The sequence below is a fragment of the Populus trichocarpa genome, chromosome 16 (genome assembly GCF_000002775.5).
Source record: "Populus trichocarpa isolate Nisqually-1 chromosome 16, P.trichocarpa_v4.1, whole genome shotgun sequence".
Taxonomy (NCBI): Eukaryota; Viridiplantae; Streptophyta; class Magnoliopsida; order Malpighiales; family Salicaceae; genus Populus; species Populus trichocarpa.
Window position 1 is genome coordinate 5,741,867 of NC_037300.2, and position 18,147 is coordinate 5,760,013.

General features: G+C 30.0%; 1 protein-coding gene, 1 long non-coding RNA gene and 4 other non-coding genes across 6 annotated transcripts; 5 read left to right on the forward strand and 1 right to left on the reverse strand.

Moving 5' to 3' along the window:
• The first annotated feature begins 2,118 nt into the window (after nt 1–2,118).
• On the forward strand, nt 2,119–3,952 carry LOC112324442 (uncharacterized). The gene is made up of 2 exons (XR_002978283.2): nt 2,119–2,443; nt 3,610–3,952. It is a non-coding gene; the product is annotated as an uncharacterized LOC112324442 (long non-coding RNA).
• Nucleotides 2,631–2,729, forward strand: LOC112324573 (small nucleolar RNA Z266). The gene has a single exon (XR_002978537.2). It is a non-coding gene; the product is annotated as a small nucleolar RNA Z266 (small nucleolar RNA).
• LOC112324575 (small nucleolar RNA SNORD14) lies at nt 2,793–2,916 on the forward strand. The gene has a single exon (XR_002978539.1). It is a non-coding gene; the product is annotated as a small nucleolar RNA SNORD14 (small nucleolar RNA).
• On the forward strand, nt 3,050–3,173 carry LOC112324576 (small nucleolar RNA SNORD14). The gene has a single exon (XR_002978540.1). It is a non-coding gene; the product is annotated as a small nucleolar RNA SNORD14 (small nucleolar RNA).
• LOC7477162 (small nucleolar RNA SNORD14) lies at nt 3,298–3,420 on the forward strand. The gene has a single exon (XR_002978535.1). It is a non-coding gene; the product is annotated as a small nucleolar RNA SNORD14 (small nucleolar RNA).
• A 4,950-nt stretch (nt 3,953–8,902) lies between the features above and the next one.
• On the reverse strand, nt 8,903–9,879 carry LOC7465256 (protein DSE2). Its single transcript, XM_002323379.4, has one exon. The coding sequence runs from the start codon at nt 9,729–9,731 to the stop codon at nt 9,051–9,053; it is 681 nt and encodes a 226-aa protein (XP_002323415.1). The 5' UTR covers nt 9,732–9,879; the 3' UTR covers nt 8,903–9,050.
• Between the last annotated feature and the right edge of the window lie 8,268 nt (nt 9,880–18,147).

Genomic DNA, 18,147 nt, shown 5'->3' on the forward strand with positions numbered 1-18,147 from the left:
ACGGGTGTTGTTGGAATGATAGATCTAGAGATGCAAATTGAAGAATGGAGATTGGAAAGTTAGGTGTGGCGTGTAGGAGCTCGGGTGGGGGTGGTTGAAGAACGAAGAATTAATTAGGTGTGGACTTGTGAGTTATGAGTGTTGTAAAGAATTAATTGGGTGTGGACTTGTGAGTTGTGAGTGTTGTGGGAGGTTGTGAGGATTAAGGAGGTGTGGTGAGGATTAAGGAGGTTCAAGTACCGGACAAGTACCGAACAGAACCGAAAGTTTTTATAAATATTATAATCGGTTTAATTAATTTTTTTTCATGGTTCAGTTTTTTCGGTTAATTTTTTTTTGTTTTCTCGGTTAAATCGGTTTTTTGATTTTTTTGCTCACCCATAACCCTCATTACCTTCATCTTATTTCTTCTATGGTCATTAAAAAAAAAGGGGCTAGATGGATATTTTAAAAGATTTAGTTTTGATATTAAATTTTTCATCTTTCGAATTGTAAATAAGATGAGTTAACTTCTGATTTATTTTTGTAGCGTTTTAAAAAATTAAATTCCATTTAAAATTTAATTCTTAACATTAAAAATAATTTCAAACATGAGATTCCATTAAAATCTCTAAACTGAATTCGTCATAGAGTTTCAAACATGTTATAAGAATTAAACTACCTTATCCATACTATATGTTCTTTAAGAAACTACATATGATTTTCTCACCAATAACAGGTATGCGAACTAAGACATAGAACTAGCTGCTCTCTCACTACTGTATACATACATACACATAAATGGAAGTACCCTTGATGGTCTCGATGGACGGCCTCGTATATAGCTATCAAGGAACAATATATTATAAGATTTAAGTTCAATAATTCTGAAAATGTAATTATATAATCCTAAAATTACTTAGATATATAGTATGATTTTTTTGGAATTAAAAATAAAATCTCTTTTAAAATCTTAAAACAAAATGGATCTAGTTAGCCAATCTCTTCTTATATTTTTAATAATTTTCAATTCAAGCCTAAATTAGAGTGTAAAGAGTAAAGTCCTTGTGAATACTAGATATATAGATTTTTTTTTTCTTTATTGCGCAACATTGCTTTGTATGGTGAGCCTCGTGGCTAGTGGGCTTAACATGTTAGTATACACGCAATCACTACAATGAAAATGATATGTTGAAGTGGAGTCCAAAAGGAGATTGGACCACGAAACCACCAATTGCACATAGCACACCACCAAAAATGTTCTTACCCTAGGCATCAACAAAGATTTTATTTGTTTTTATATTTTAAAAATATTTTTTTCAAAAAAATTATCTTTTTATTTTTAATTAATAATTTTTAGTGTTATCATATTATTTTAATATATTGATATTAAAAAAATAAAAAATATATAATTTATTTATAAAAAAAATATTTTAAAAACATAATCGTTATCACAATACCAAATATACTGCCAGCATTTTAAAATTCTTTAGAACAAAACTAAGGAAATGATATTTAAAAAAAAAAAAATTGAATTGAAAGAAGAAAACAGTGTTATGCGCACGTAGGAAGAACTATGAAAAAATGAAGAAGGATGAGACATTTCTTACTTGCTTGCAAGCAAGCATAGCCGACAATTATTAAATACTGTTTGCGTCAATCAAATTTAAATAAAATAGTAAAATATAATATGTTAAAAGGATAATTACATAAGAATTTTATTTTTCTTTTCTATTTTTATAAATTACACTTTATATTATAAATTAAATAAAAAAATACAATACTGAGGATGTCAATTATTATAAATCATGTAAAATAAATAATAAAAAAATATAATTTATAAAAATATAGAGAAAAAATAAAATTCAAATTAAACTACGGGAAAGCTTTTGTAATTATCCCTTTACCAAATCAAATTCAATTATATAGAATATCCTCTCTTTTTTATTTTCATGCTCCATTTATTGTTCGACTTTCTTTTGGTACAACTTATAATCACCCATCCAAAAAAAAAAACAAATTAGTTAATAATAAATAAATATGCTAATTCCTAATTAATCGCGCATATCTTGAAAATAATAACAGCAATAATTGTTAGCCTCTCGTTGGGCTTCTAGGCCTATAAAGCCCGCAAGACACTTAGACAAAGGAGCGGTTATAAATAGCAACGTATATCGCGTCTATTCTTCCATAGCAGGCAGCTTTAGGGTTTCTCCAGTTTAGTTAGGGTTTTTACTCCATCTTTTCGAAATATCTCTCTTTCTATCAAGCGCCGCCCTTAAGATCGCCTTCCTTATAAAATGGAAGCGTTTTGAGTCATAGCTGCGCAATATTAAACTTTTTTTAGGAGTTTCTCCATAGGGTTTTCCTATCGAGTTTCTCTGTCTTCCGTCCTGAGTTATCTTCCGGAGGCATTTTCTTTGTCTTTGGATCTGTTTGCTTGTCCTGTTTTTTGAACTGCTAGGTACGTGATAGTATTAAAATCTATTCTTATCTATGCTTGTTCCAATCAATGGGAGCTGCGGGTCCACTGATGCCCATATGAATGAATGGCTCATAATTAGATGGGAAACAATAAAACCCTCTTTATCTTTTGCTCAATTGCTATTTTTTGATGTGGGTTACTTTTTATTTGGCTAAAATTTTCAAGAAAATGGCAAGTATGATGATTCAATTAGATGTGTGAATGGAAATTAATCCATATTGAACTCAACATTTTGAGGCATTTTTAATTGTCTGACTTGCGTGTTTTCTATATTACCTGTTTTTTAATCTTAGTGTTGCAAGTTATTATTTTGGCTGTTTTAATTTGTGGTCGATGATGATAAATCCAAAGGCTTGTTTCTCAAAACATTCGCAGTGGCCGTCTAAGTGCTTTCGCCTTCGCCAGGCTTGAGAGCTTATGCTGCTTTTATCCTTCCTTGGATGTCTGAGATCTCGCTTCCACATTCTATATTAGTTCCACTCTGTTGCATCGTCGTTAATGATGCTGCTATGTGTTATCAACATGGATTTGACCCCAGTATTCTGATGTTTTTTTTCTAGTGTAATTGATTATGTCTGTGTTTCTTGTTGATGATGATAAATCCAAAGGCTTGTTTCTCAAAACATTCGCAGTGGCCGTCTAAGTGCTTTCGCCTTCGCCAGGCTTGAGAGCTTATGCTGCTTTTATCCTTCCTTGGATGTCTGAAACTTCACTTTCTTATTGCATTTCTCTATACTTTGTGTTTAAGGCAGTCGTGTTAATCTGTGATTTGTTTTGATAATACCTTTATTAATAAAGGTAACCTGATAAACTATTGCTCTTCGCCTGGTTTCTGTTGGTGATGATAAATCCAAAGGCTTGTTTCTCAAAACATTCGCAGTGGCCGTCTAAGAGCTTTCGCCTTTGCCGGGCTTGAGAGCTTGTGCTGCTTTATCCTTCCTTGGATGTCTGAAACTCCGATCCTTAATGAATATTTTGGTCTGTCTGAATTTTAAACATGTCATTGTATAATCAATGATGTCTCCATTCATTGTCGCCATTCATAAATGTTCTGATCTTTTCTGAATCGAGCAGTGCTCTGATACAATCATGATTTGCATGCTGAAGTCTGATATTGTTTGCTGATTGTTTTTTCGGAAATGTAGTGTATCATATCTGTGGTCGGTTTTGATAAATGCAAGGAATTGTCTTGTATCATATCTGTGGCTGTGAAGAGCTTTTGCCTCCTCAATCCCCTGATGTTTGAAGCTTTCTACCAATGCCACTTTTTTCTCTTCATTATCTTCGTTGAGCCGTTCCCTATCATCTAAGAGGTTTAATTTGTAATGAGATGCCAACGTCGCTGTGTTATCCGTAGTCGTTAGCATGAGGCCAAATAAGAGAAGACAATAAGTTCGAGGGTTTTTGATATTCCTGGAAGAGGCAGTGTTGTAAAAGTAAAAAGAAGCAATTTGAGGCAATAAGAGAAGACAAAATGCATAATTCTCATATTGATATTAAAAGCATAAACCGAGTTCATTACAAAAAAAATCCATTTTCCCAATATTATGAACAAATTTTACTGTTAGGGTAAAATAAAGTGAGAAAATTACTTTGATTTCAAGACAGGTGGGACTTTCTCATCAACCCAATTCGCTGTATCAAGAGTTAGAGCAAAACGGATTGTCTGATTTCCCCGAGTTTTTTCTTCAATTGAAAGATTATTCACTGTATCAAGAGCTGTTAGAGCAAAATTGATTTTCTTTAGGTAATTTTCGTGGCATAAGCTCGAGCCATTATCGTGCTCGATATCGTCTGAGACGCATCCACAGGCATTCTATCCAACACAAACCTTGGAATTACATTGAGAGCAGAACACACCTTAGTGATATAACATGTCTCTACATTTGATGTCCAGAATAATAGCGGTTGTGAACTGATTTAAAAAAATTCTTGCATGTGTCTTTTTTGACTGATAAGCGACGTCGTATTCCTTCACGAGTTTCAAAAACTTTACATCATCACCTACTGGCTTCTTCATCTCTAGTTGGTTTCTATCATCTTTCTTTTTCATTCTTCCCATGGAGCATAACAACTCCCACTTCGGGTTAAGCCGCCTATGTCTCTCATCGAAGCGAAAGATGCTTGCATAATTGCACCCTTTGTCGTATTGATACCCATAATTATTAGCTATTGCCCAATAATTGCTTGAAGACAGGTTTCTTTAAAATCAACCTTGTTTGTCCATTCTCGGCCAGGTTGGAATTATAATAACAATTATGATTTACAGTGTATTTTATTTTGAAATTTATTAAAATAACATGTTTTTATATTTTAAAAATAATATTTAATATCAGCATATTAAAATAATCTAAAAATATAAAATAATAATTCAAAATTAAAAAAATACAATTTACATCGTGTTTTCAAATATTATTCTATACTTTTTCAGCGCTACCATGTTAATCTCCTGTAGTTCTTCTTTTCCAAATCTGAGCATTCCCAGTTTCAATAGAGAGATTACCTCTATTAAGGAGTGCTACAGTATTTATTATTCATTTTGCTAGAATAGCTAGCCAAGTAGAGAGCAACAGTGCTCTATTTCTTTTCAATCCCACCGGGATGCTAATTAAGAAATTGTTCATGAATAATGAGTGAAAATTATTATTTTTTTTAATTTTTTGATGGATTTATTATACTGTTTTATTGCATTTATAAGTTGTTTTCTTCAATCACATATAAAGTATTAAGAAATTATTTTAATATATTCTTTTAAAATGTGTTTTTAAGATCATAACATGTTTTTTTTTTAAAAAAAATGTATGCAATAAAAAAGTATGTTTTGTTAAAACAATAAAGATATTCATTAACATAAAAAAAAAATTACATTTAAAATCCTTTAATTTGGTTTGAATTGCGATCATATCTTCTAGTTTAAAAAATTACACGTACATTCTAGATTAATTAAAAAAAAATTAAATTTGAAAAACTTACTTATAAATATATTATATAAAAATAAAAACCAAAACAAAAGCTTAAGATTAACCTGATTTTTTAATCTAAACTCTCCCTTTTCTTGAAAGGATGCAAAACATGGGATTTGCTTCTTTAATCTTCCCTCCTTTCTTGATAGGTTGCTGCTGCTTGGTTTTGGGGTGGATTTTGGGCTTTTTCTTTGGGTGTGAACCCGGATAGATCGGGGCGGAAGGTACTGCTCGGTTAAAGGCTGTGGAGTCTGGTGGCTGCCATGAGTTCAGGCGTTCAGCTTCAGCAAAGCAAGTTTCCATGATTATACCTGGAGCTGTTTTTTTAAATATTTTTTATTTTAAAAAAATTATTTTTGATATATCAAAAAAATTTAAAAATATCAAAAATATATTAATTTAAAATAAAAAAAATTAAAATTTTTTAAAAAGTCAATTGTAAGTCACCTTCGACATCTTACTGATTTGTATTTAGCCATTTAACTTGTCTGTGTTGTTTTATTTTAAAAGCAGTGGTGTAAAATTCATCACAATATGAACGATTATTTTTATTTTTATTTTTATTTTTCAATTTTCTTTTTACCACATGACAGAGTGCAATTCTAGCTGCAGATTAGATGGTCTCTTTTTTTATCCATACTCTCAGTCCTTTCTTGCATGCATTTTCTTGCTTTTCTGGGGAGGTGACAACTAGCTTTGATGTTCAAGGCAAGAAGATTGCTAAGGTTTTTCTTATTCAATAGACAATTTATATAACGCAAGGGCTTTTTATAGATTATAACAACAATCCTATAAATAATTAAATATTTTTGTTGATTCTTTTTTTAAAAGAATATTATATGTGAGCACACTATATAATTCATATAATTCAGGATGTAAAATAAAGAATAATTACAATTTGAATCAAACTTGATGGTTTTTCTTTAAAAAGTAGAATTTAGATTAAGGAAATGCATTCTCTCTTTAATAATTTTATTCTTTTTTACTGCAAACATTTAATTATAATTGTTTAATTAAGTCAATAATGAATTCCAAAAAATAGCAAAGTTTTATTAAATATAGATAAGATAATCATTTAATTCACGGATAGAGTGGATTAACTTAATTTAGAGCTTGTTTAAAAGTGTGGTTGCAATTGCTTTTCAAAATGTTTTTTATACCGAAATGCATCAAAATAATTTTTATTTTATTTTTAAAAAATTATTTTTAAGATCAGTGTATCAAAACGATCCAAAACATATAAAAAAATTGAATTTTTAAAAAATTAATTTTTAAAAAAAAAATTAAAAATTTTTAAAACACATATTGCCGCGTTTCCAAACTAACGAGCGTGTTTGACAATGTGGTTGCGGGTGCTTTTCAAATAACTTTTCGTGCCAAAATGCATGTCAATGATGTTTTTTTATTTTTTAAAAATCATTTTTGACATCAGCACATCAAAACGATCCAAAACGTACAAACCATATTAAATTTTAACAAAAAACAAAATTTCAAATTTTTTGGGAACGCGGGTTGAACCGCGTTCCCAAACACTTCCACATGTGAATCTAACCCATGTGAACAGTGAAGCGGATATCTACAACCACAGGTTTTTAGTTTGCATTTTGCAAGTATAATTTGCTTGCAAGAAAGTGAGTTGAACCACGCTATCATACAGAGCCAGGACACATTTGTCAGGATCGACTTGTCCATCCATCATATCCTTATTAAAATTGACATGGTGGTAGATCTTCACAAAATAAAATCGTCATTCATCAGAATGATACTAGCAGCAGCAGGGGGCAGTGAGTCAAGATGGTGATGTTACCTTCCAAAATGAAAACTTATTTGGAAACAGCACTACTTACCAAGGAAACAAGATCACTTTCCATTGTAACAAAAAAAATCAATCAATCAAACCTTTTCTCGGAAAAAATAACTATAAAAAAACTGTCAAGAATTGTTACAAGTTAGAACCCTAAAAAATCAAGAATATCATAACAAAATAGTTGGTTTTCATTCACTTGTAGAAGGACATTACATCCTTTAATATATTAAAACTACAAAACTCTAATAATAGTGAAACTAAAAAAACCTAATAATATACTAAATAGAAAAATTATATCCTTTAAATAAAAAGAAGAAAAATTCTAAACTAAATAAAAACTAAAAATAACCAAGAAAAATATTTACTTTCTAAGAAAAAAGAAAGCTCTCTAACATAATGTTCTTAGAGCAAAACCTTTCTCAATTAGAAACCATCCTCCTCTACCATGAACATGTCTTTTTCTATAAACTCAAAACATGGTGATTCAGCAGCACATAGCAAACAAAAAACCTGGGAATCATTGGTCAATGATACCAACTAAAGCCGATGAAAGCAAAGGATGATGTAACTTGTTACAAGTCAAAACAACAAGGGATGAAAGCAAATGATATTAGAATTTATTACAGGTCAAAACTCTCAAAAGACCAAGAATAATAGAAAAACTCATCAAATACTTCATTTTTATTATTCAAGTCTCGTTTGTCAAAAAGCTATTGCTGTGGTATCCACTGTTGTAAAACTAGAAAACTTTAATAATACAAAATAGAAAAACTAAAAAGCCTAATAAACTGAATAGGAAAATGTAAATTATTCCTTAAGCCCTCTCTACCCCTTCAAGCACCAAAAGACAACTGCTTCAATTTCTCTAGGCAGCAACACCTCTTCATCTCCATCAAATTCAAAATCATCACCGCCCTCAAAAGTTACTATTCCTATGCTTAACCATTGCAAAGCAATTGCTTCATCCTTAAAACTGTGTTGCAGTGTGTGATAAATGATAATTCCTGCTGGGACGTAAGTGTTTCAACAGCTAGCAGCAATGGTCAATCTCATATGTATTTCAAATCATTTCTCACGACGAGCTTGAGACCTACACAGTTTATTTGAGTTGATTTCACCTATTTGCATTTCCTAAATTAAAAATTACAAATTTCAGCATGTTTGTTCTAATCTCCGAAGCCATGCTCAGACCCTACATTCCACAACATACCAATCTAGAAAACAAAAACATCACGGAAGAAGAAATGTTTTCATCAGTCTGACCGAGAAAGAATGTTCCCTCGCATTGCAGTAAGAACATTAAAGAAAAACAAGGAAAATCCTACCAGTACCATTTTGACAACAGGAATATACAAGAAAACAGGAATGGGGGAGCAATGAGAAACCAAGCTAGTATAAGAAAGTCCTACCAGTCACTCTCATCTCATCTCATCAATTTATAGTCAAAAGGCAAACTTATTTTGAAAAAAAAAAAAAAAAAACATTCATAAGTTAAACAAGATCAATTTCCATGGTGGAAACAAAAGAAAATTAATCATCCTAGCTTAAAGAAGAGCCCATAGATTCAACAAGAAGCTGCTTTGCACAAAACAAATAAAATCCCAGTTTTGCAACAAGCATGGCAAAGCATAAATAAAGATAACTAAAATGAAGATGACACAATAAGGATAGGCTAATGCTTGGGGAAAAAACTACATTCAATTCTAATTACCATCTTCCAAAATCTTTTACCACAAATTGTAACAACTGCAATTCCCACCAAAATAAATCAAAACTACATCACCAATAACAATAGCAGTAGAATGAATAATCAAAATCAATCAAGAAACCCAGTTTGACGCCAAACAGCATTCCTAACCTGTCTCAGATCCCTTCCTTTCAACGTCCTCCCAACCCCTTCGAGAACCGAAAATGTTGTCTTCGGCGACCGCCTCGACCCTCGTGCCACAATCTCATGAGGCGGCAACATCTCTTCGTCTCCATCAAACTCACCATCATCATCCTCCTTAAACCTGCTATTCCTCTGTTTCGCCATTGCAATCGACAACACCGGCACATTCATCGGGGCCGACTGGTTCAATTTCCTTATCGGTACCGACTGCGACGCGTATTCCGCCACGTGAGGTGATCTTGGAATTAATGGGATTGCTCTAGACGACGACGAAGAAGATGATGATGATGATGATGGAAGTGATGGCTTGCGGTAGAGAACCGTGTTGTGGTTGGTTTCTGGTAACGCCGCGAGAATGCCCGAGTTCTTAGGGAAAGCTGTGAGGTGGTTAGATTTACTTTGGAGGTTGTTGGCGGAGGTGGTTGTTGGAGAGGAGGAGGAGGAATTGCTTAGGCTTTGATCGGTGTAATCGTTGGTCCAGAGAATATCATCCTCGTTGAGCTCATCTCCGTTACCGTTACTGTCACCGTTTCCGTCGGCCAAGGAGGAGGAGGAGGAAGTGGAGGAGGGGATGCCGAGGAAACGGTAACGGGAGGCGGGGTCCATCCGATTTTTTTCAATTGATGGAGAATTAATAATGCGTAGAGCTGGTAGATACAAGATTTTATATGTGTATTTATAGATTTTAGGAAAAAAAAAAAGAAAAAAAACAAATATATATATATAGTAAAAAGGGGAGCAGGGATTAGTGGGGACTGATGTGGCGGAGAGGAGTGGCGCAGGAGTAGAAGTGGGAGAGGAAAAGTGGAGAGAGACGGAGAGAGAAAGGGGGGCTTGTGGGGGCCGAAAGGTGTGTGGGTCCGATGGGGTCGGTGTCATGGATGTCGTGGCTGATGTTATTTTTTGGGTTCCTGCCGAAGTCTACATACGGTTCGAGAATTCCTATCTGCAAATTAAAAAAAAATTTAAAAAAAAAAAACTAAAAGAGGTTGAAAAAACACTGCACGTGTATACACAAGTCACTGAGGAAAGCAATGATGTTTTTTCAACCCTGGTCTTTTGTACAAAAACCTTGCCTAAGTTTTAATGGTATAATTATTTTTTGCACATGATAATTTTGGTATTCTAAATTTTGTTTTTTTTTTCTTATCATTAGGTTAGTTTTGCATTTTTACATACTTGGTGCACAGAAAAAAAAAATATTTGCTTGCCCTTGGAAGGAAAAAAAACAAATAGATGGAGGGTCATTTCATAATATCCAATTATGTTGCATATTAACACGACTTTTGCACCCTTGATGCAAAATGATTTAACTCTAGAATTAAAGGGTGTTTTTAGTCATTATGTTCATGGGTATTTTTTTTGTAATCAATGAGTAAGGATGGAGTTATTTAAGTATTTTTTTTTTAAAAGGAAAAATTTGGCCCGTGCTGTGACTTTTCAACGTGTTTTACTGATTAGAATGGAAAAAAAAGGTTGTTCCAAGACATAATCAGCATCGCCTCGGTGTCCCTTCCCTGGATATGTGACGCGTGCACCGACAGATCTTCGGTTTGTCACTAGCAGCCAATTATTTTTTTCTTCTTTCTTTCATCTCTCTTTCTCGGCTTTTGTGCCCTCCAACCTGATTTTCCAAGCCAGACCCTAAACTTCTATTTCTTTTTTTATTTAGTCCATTTGCTTTTGGTTCTATTTTAAAAAAAAAATCATCGAATTAGTTTTTTGTTTTGTCAAATTTAGTTTTTGATCTTTTAATTGTTATTTTTTCTAGGCTGAGATAAATTTTAGAATTGCATTTATTTTTAGATTCCACACTCCTTAATTTTTTTTCCTAATAGCTTTAATCCTCATTCTTTCTATTGTTATTTTCTTTGCTTCGCAAAATTTTTAAAATTAGAATTTTCTTACCCGATTTAGTTCTTCAACATTTAATTGGTTTGGATTTGACCTTCGTTATGCCCACGTCTAAGATTTCACAGAGTGTAGACTTTGAAAATTAACCTGGCTTCACGAGATTTTCCTAGGATTGTTTGGGTTTTTTTATCATTTTTAAAAGCTAATATTTTTTTATTTCATCCTTCAATATTTATTTAATTAGAGATTGAGCTTTTTTTTTTGCATGCTTCCTCTAGCCTCGATTTTATTATTATTATTTATTTAATTAGGTTACCTAAGATATTCTTATTTGTTATTCTTTGTTATATTTTTTTAAAATAAATTTTATTCTTTAATTAAATAAAATTGATTTATTTAATATAGACAAACACTCAATTCTTTTTTTTTTTTGGTGAGTAGTGTCCACAATAGAGTGGCGGTGATTTTCCAACGATTTTTTTTTCTTATGCTTGTAGGTGTAATATCAATGACTCATTTGTTTTGACTTATTGATGCCATATGTTTTTTACGGTTTATATGCTATCGTTGCATATAGTTTAAATCAAATTATTAGATTACCATGTTTTATTCGATCAAGTTGACTTAATGACTCCAATATCAAGTTTTTCTTGTTTTTATAACTTTTTCTTTGCTAGAAAACATGTTAACAACATCTGAATATATTTTTTACGTTCAATAAAAATTTGATCTTACCCGTTGAATATTAGGTCTTATTGGATCTAGTCTGGGACTATTACTTTTGGTATTAAAAAAAATATCAGGAGTTTGCAAACGTGTTTTAAAAAAGAAAAAAAATTGAGATTTGGGTCATAAACCTAGCTGAGTTAAATAAATTTGTCTTATCCCATGACATCAGATGCATTGAATAAAGAAATAAAAAAAAGTAATAATGGTAAAAAAAATTCAATTAAAAAGAAAAAAACAACAAAAATACATTCCAATCTAACCAAGGGTGTCACAAAGAAAATAAAAATCAGAAGTGAAGAAATGACCCAAGCAAATCTGAGTGCTCTTGTCGGCATGCAACCCATGCATAAGGCCATGATAAGTTTTATAGAAATCTGAAAAAAGGATAGAATACAAAGCGTCGAAGGATAAAAAAGACTAATATCACTTGAGTCAACATTTCAAACTCATCACCTCGATTATAAGCCTAGTGCAACCCTACTAACGATAACCATGACTCTCAATTTGCAACCAACCCGATATCAAAAGATAAAATAAAAAAATATCCCCAAAAAAGATTAGTAATATAAAAGAATGAGGATTAAATGCTAAAAAAAATCAGGATGAAAAAAAAAAGAGCAAACATTTTACAAAAGAAATCAAGTTAAAAATCTAAAATTAAAAGAAAAATGATCAAATCTAAAACCAAAACAAAATAAAAGGAAAAATAACATTTCAATGTTAGATGATGAAAATGAAAAAAAAATTCAATTTGAAAAAAGCCCCTAAAAAACATTAGTAATGTAAAAGAATGATGACTAAATGCTAAACAAAAAACTAAGAGGGTAAATAACATTCATTGATTCAAGGGTGAAATTAAAAAAAAAATCAAACATTTCACAAAAGAACTTAAAACTAAAAACCCCAAAAAAAAAGATCAAATCTAAAATCAAAACAAAATAAAAGGGAAAATAACATTTTAATGTTAGATGATGAAATCGAGAAGAAATTGAATTTTATAAAAGGCTCCACAAAAATAGTAATATAAAAGAATGAGAACCAAACGCTAAACAAAAAAATAAGGGGGAATTAACATTAATTAATTCAAGGGTAAAATTGAAAAAAAAATTAAACATTTGACAAAAGAAACACATATATATAAAAAACTTAAAATCAAAAGAAAGAGGATAAAAAAATAACATTTCAATCAAGAGTGAAGTTGAAAAGAAATTTAAAGTTTTAAAAAGAAATTAAGACAAAAATCATACAATCAAAAGCAAAATGACTGAATCAAATATCAAGAGAAAATAAGAAGAAAACATGGATTTTTTGATTGGACAACTTGTTTTCCAAGAAAAATAGAGAGATAAAAAAAATAAAAAAATAAAACATCATCAGAGCCAAAACCACCTACCGGACCACCACACATGCCATCTCATTTGGAAGAGGACGTTATGATCTTTCTAACGCCATTGTGAGAGGGCAATTCCCACCACCAGATCCTCCACATGCAATACTTAAAGCGTGAAGAGTGGCTTAATACGTCGGCGCATGAAAATAACGAGCTAGCAGACTTTCTTTTTAAAATATTTTTTTTAAATACCAAACCACCCTTATCTTGAACCCATAACTACAAAAATACCAAAATGAAAAGACAAATAAGCTATTAGATCATAGTTTAAAATTTTTAATTGAAGAGGTAACCTAATATATTTAAAAAATAATTTATTGAAAATTGTTTAATTTAAATAATTTACTTAATGGTAATTATAGTTTAAATTTTTTTTTTACTAAAATGGTAACCAAGTAAATTTACTGTTCATTTTCAAAACAAAAGACAAACTTGCCCCTGTCAATAATCATAAAAAACCAAAAGAAAAATACAAATAAGCCCTTAGACTCTAGTTAAGATTTATTTGTTTCAAGAGGCAACAAAGTAAATTTAATGTGTTTTTTAAAAATAAAAAAACCAAATCGCCTTGAATCAAAGCATTTTTTTTTGTATTTCAAGAGCATTCTAGTCATTACTTTATACAATTAAAAAAAATAGAAAAACATCATAAACCTTAATCAAAATAATAATAATAATTGAATCTTCAGAAGTATAGCTCAACTGATCAGGTCTTAGGTTTGCTCTCTAGAGATCACCAGTTCGAGTCCCACAAATCTCAGGGCCACTGGAGGCTTACATGGTCGTTAACTTTAGGGCTTATGAGATTAGTCGAGGTGTGCGCAAACTGACCTGGGCACCAACGTTAATCCAAAAAAAATAGATTGGTCCTGTAAAATTTATAATTGTACCTTTATAAGCTATGTAAACGTGTTTTTTTAAAAGGCAAAATAGTAACTATACTATTCTCATCCACATGTACTGAGTCTTTATGCATAATGACGAGATGACATGCCCGCGCGCTGCCGCGGGCTTATAAAACAAATGCACTTGATAGTGTTATAATTGTGAACTAGCGCTAAATAAATAATAGAAATTAAATGTATGATGGAGCAAATATTTCATGACGGGGAAAGAAGTTGTGTTGGTGATCAAAAACTTAGAGACTGAACAAAATGATTTGTAGCAATCTACAGTGTTTTGTGAGGAAAGATACAGTGCTTTCGCCACATGATTTAGCTTTTCAGTTAATAAAAAGAAAAAAAAATTACAAAGCTAAATTCTCTACCAACTTAATATTAAAAAAAAAAACCAACAAAGATAATTTTGGAAGGAAAAAAAACCCATGAGAAAAAACATTGTAGCAATTGACAATGTTCTGTGAGGAAAACTATAGCGCTTTTCCCAATAAAATAAAATAAAAAACCATTTAGAGAAATATTGTAGCAATCCACAGTGTTTTGTGAGAAAAACTACAACGCTTTCCGCATATGATTTAGCTTTATTGTAATTATAATTCTTAACCAATTCAATATTAAAAAAAAATCGACAAAGATAATTTTGGAAAAAATCATAAAAAAATCACATGGGAAAACACTGCAACAATTCACAGTGTTTTAAAGAAAAAAAATTACAAAGCTAAATTCTTAATCAGCTCAATATTTTTTAAAAAAATCGATAGAGACAATTTTAGAAAAAAAAATAACAAAACAAACACCAAAAAAAAGAAAAAAAATCATGTTGGAAACACTGTAGCAATTCACAGTGTTTTGTGATGAAAGCTACAGTGCTTCCCCACATGAATTAGCCTTATTTGTAATAACTTGTAATTGTAATTCACAAACAACTCAATATTAAAAAAATAAAATTAAAAAAGATAATTTGAAAAAAATTATAACAAAAAAAAACCATGCGGAGAGACACTATAGCAATCCACAATGTTTTATGAGCAAAGTTACAATACTTTCCCCATATGATTAAGCTTTATTACAAAGTTAAATTCTAACCAACTCAATATTAAAAAAAATAAAATCGAAGAAGATAATTTTGGGAAAAAATATTACAAAAAAAGAAAACACAAAAGAAACCGGAAAAAAATCATGTGAGGAAAAACTGTATCAATCCATAGTGTTTTGTGAGGAAAAACTTGTATTTACTTGTAATTGCAATTCTTAACCAGCTTAATATTTAAAAAATAAAATTGACAAAGATAATTTTAGGAAAAAACATAACAAAAACAGAAAAAAACCATATGGGAAAAAAACTGTAGCAATCAACAGTAATTTTCGAGAAAAGTTACAGTGTTTTCTTCACATATTGTAACTGTAATTTTTAACCAGCTCCATATTAAAAAATAAAATAAAAAAAGATAATTTCGGAGAAAATCATAAAAAAAACCATGCGGAGAAACATTGTAGCAATCAACAATGTTTTAAAGAAAAACAAATTACAAAACTAAACTCTCAATCAGCTCAATATTAAAAAAAATCGACAAATATAATTTTGAAAAATAAAGAAATAAAATAGAAAAACTATGTGGAAAAACATCGCAGCAATCCATAGTATTTTAAATAAAAAAAAATTACAAAGCACAAATTTTAACCAGGTCAATATTTAAAAAGTAAAATCAACAAAAATAATTTTGGAAAAAAAATAAAAAAGTAGAAAAAAAAATAATTTTGAAAAAAAATAATTTAAAAAAAAAAACAAAAAAAAAAGTTAAAAAAAAAAAACAATATAAATTACTGTTGTAATCCACGATGCTGTGTGTATGAAGAACGTTATCACACACTATTTAGATATTGTTATAATTCATCCATCTCTTTTGATGTTTTGATTTTTTTTTTATAAAAAAATTGGATTCATTTATTGGTACGTGGTCCATTCTGTTTTGGCTTTTGAAGAACTTCAGTTCTGCCCAATAATTGCACACCACGTTGATTTTAGGAAGGAAAATGAAAAGGTTGTAGCTATTTCTTTGTTCTGATTTTATCTATTTTGTCTCTTTTTTAAGTTTTAAACTCGAGAGTGTTTTTCAGAGTCTTTTTTTAGATTCTATTGTTTCGTTTCAAAACAAAAGTATATAAAACAAATATTTGGTTAGATATTTAAAAATTAATTGATTTTTATAAAAAATAGTTTAAAATTATATTAAGTATGAAAAGTAATATTTTTGTTAGATGAAGTGATGTTTATTTTATTTAAAATATAAAAAAATTCAATATTTTATAATTAACTAGATTTAATCATTTTTGTTTTAAACATATTAATTAACTAGTATTTAATAATATAGTCAATAATTTTTTATAATTTAAAATTAACCATAATATGAACCATTTTTTTAATAGAATAATCAAATATAAAACATTTATTTCATAACAATTATTGATATAATAACCTCCATAATATATAATACATTCATAATATATAATACACTTCGATCATCAACACCCCAACCATACACCTTACAGGAGGAAGCATATTGACTTGCCTTTTTTTATTTTATTTATTTTATTTTATTTTATTTTACTTCAGTGTCAAAAACCTTGATTCTTTTCCCATAAAATTAAGACCTCTCTCCTTTCAATTAAGGTATCCTCTTGGTTGAGTAAATTTTTTTATTTATTTTTTTAGTATGGTGAAGATCCAACAAATTCAATTATTAAATGAGCTAACAATTTAAGGGAATATGTGGTGGGGAGCAAAAATTGAAGGGAAAAGGGATAGACATAGAGAAAAGGGATTTGTCTCCTTCCAGCTTTTCAATTTCAATCTCCCCTGTTTCTGAAAATTAAAAAATCATACATAAAACAGATTTATTTACCAATTAATTTCTTCTTTTTTTCTTTTTACAATTTTGAGATACATACATATTTGGTATTGGTATGGTTTTATGTTTTGTCTTTTTCTTAAAAAAAGGAAAAACTTATTTTTCATAAGATAATTAAAAATGATTTTTTATTTTATGTTATTGATTTTTATATACACAATGTTATATTGCTAATATTATCATCACTACATCACCATCTCATCACTAATATCACCTTAATATCATCATCATTTTGATTTCTTTTTAATGTGTTGAATTTCTTATTTTAAAATCAATTTAATAATATGTTTGGTTAAGAATAAGTCTTACACAAGTTTATATGAAGATTATATAAATAACCATGAAGGATTTCATGAAGAAATCAATGAAAATATCCAAGATGCAAAGCAAGTGAAGACTTAGAATTAAGTATTCTTTTTAGTTCTTATGTAAATCTCTATATCTTATCTTGATAGAACAATTAAAATGAACTCACACATTTTATTGTGCATGCATTCATAGGATTGATATCGGTTCAAGAATTTTCCAAGTAAAAATATGTCAAATCTAGAAATTTGCATGAACCGATTGACTACTTGTTCATCAAGAATGAACACATGGGAATTCAGCAGGAACCAATCGACTAATTGGCTTGACGAATCTGAACCGGTTGATCGTTTTAGCTGTCAGTGGGATTCTAACGCTAGAAATGACTAGTTTCTTTTCAAAACTTCTAAACAGCTCTTATTCTTTTCCGAAAATATATATTATAGAAGCTACTAGCTAGATACTTGACCTGCTACAAAGTGCAAGTCAGATATTTTTTTCCAACAAAAGAAATTTTATATACAGGCTTTTTCGACAAGTTTTTAAAGTTAAAAAAATTTCCCAGTGAAAATCAAAAAGTTTATACATACATGTAATCAAATAAATCAAGAATTATGTGTGTTGATAAATAAATAAAAAAACCATAAAAAATAACTAAAAAAATCGACAGACATGTGCAGATCAAGATATTTAACATCGCAAGACCAGACATTTACCTGGTTGTGTTTTCTAAATTTTTTTATTAAAATAATATTTTTTTATAAATCAAATGATAATAGAAATAGAAACACACATTAAATTGATTGAATAAAATAAAAGGGACAACAATATTATGCAAGGTTGCACATATTATAAATATTATCTGAAAATAAATATTTTTTTATTTTCAAAAATAAAATTCATCTATACAAAAGATTAAAAAAAAAACTATAGAT

Excerpts from the sequence above, each read along its gene's own strand:
- LOC7465256 (XM_002323379.4), bottom strand. The coding sequence starts at position 9,731 with ATGGACCCCGCCTCCCGTTACCGTTTCCTCGGCATCCCCTCCTCCACT.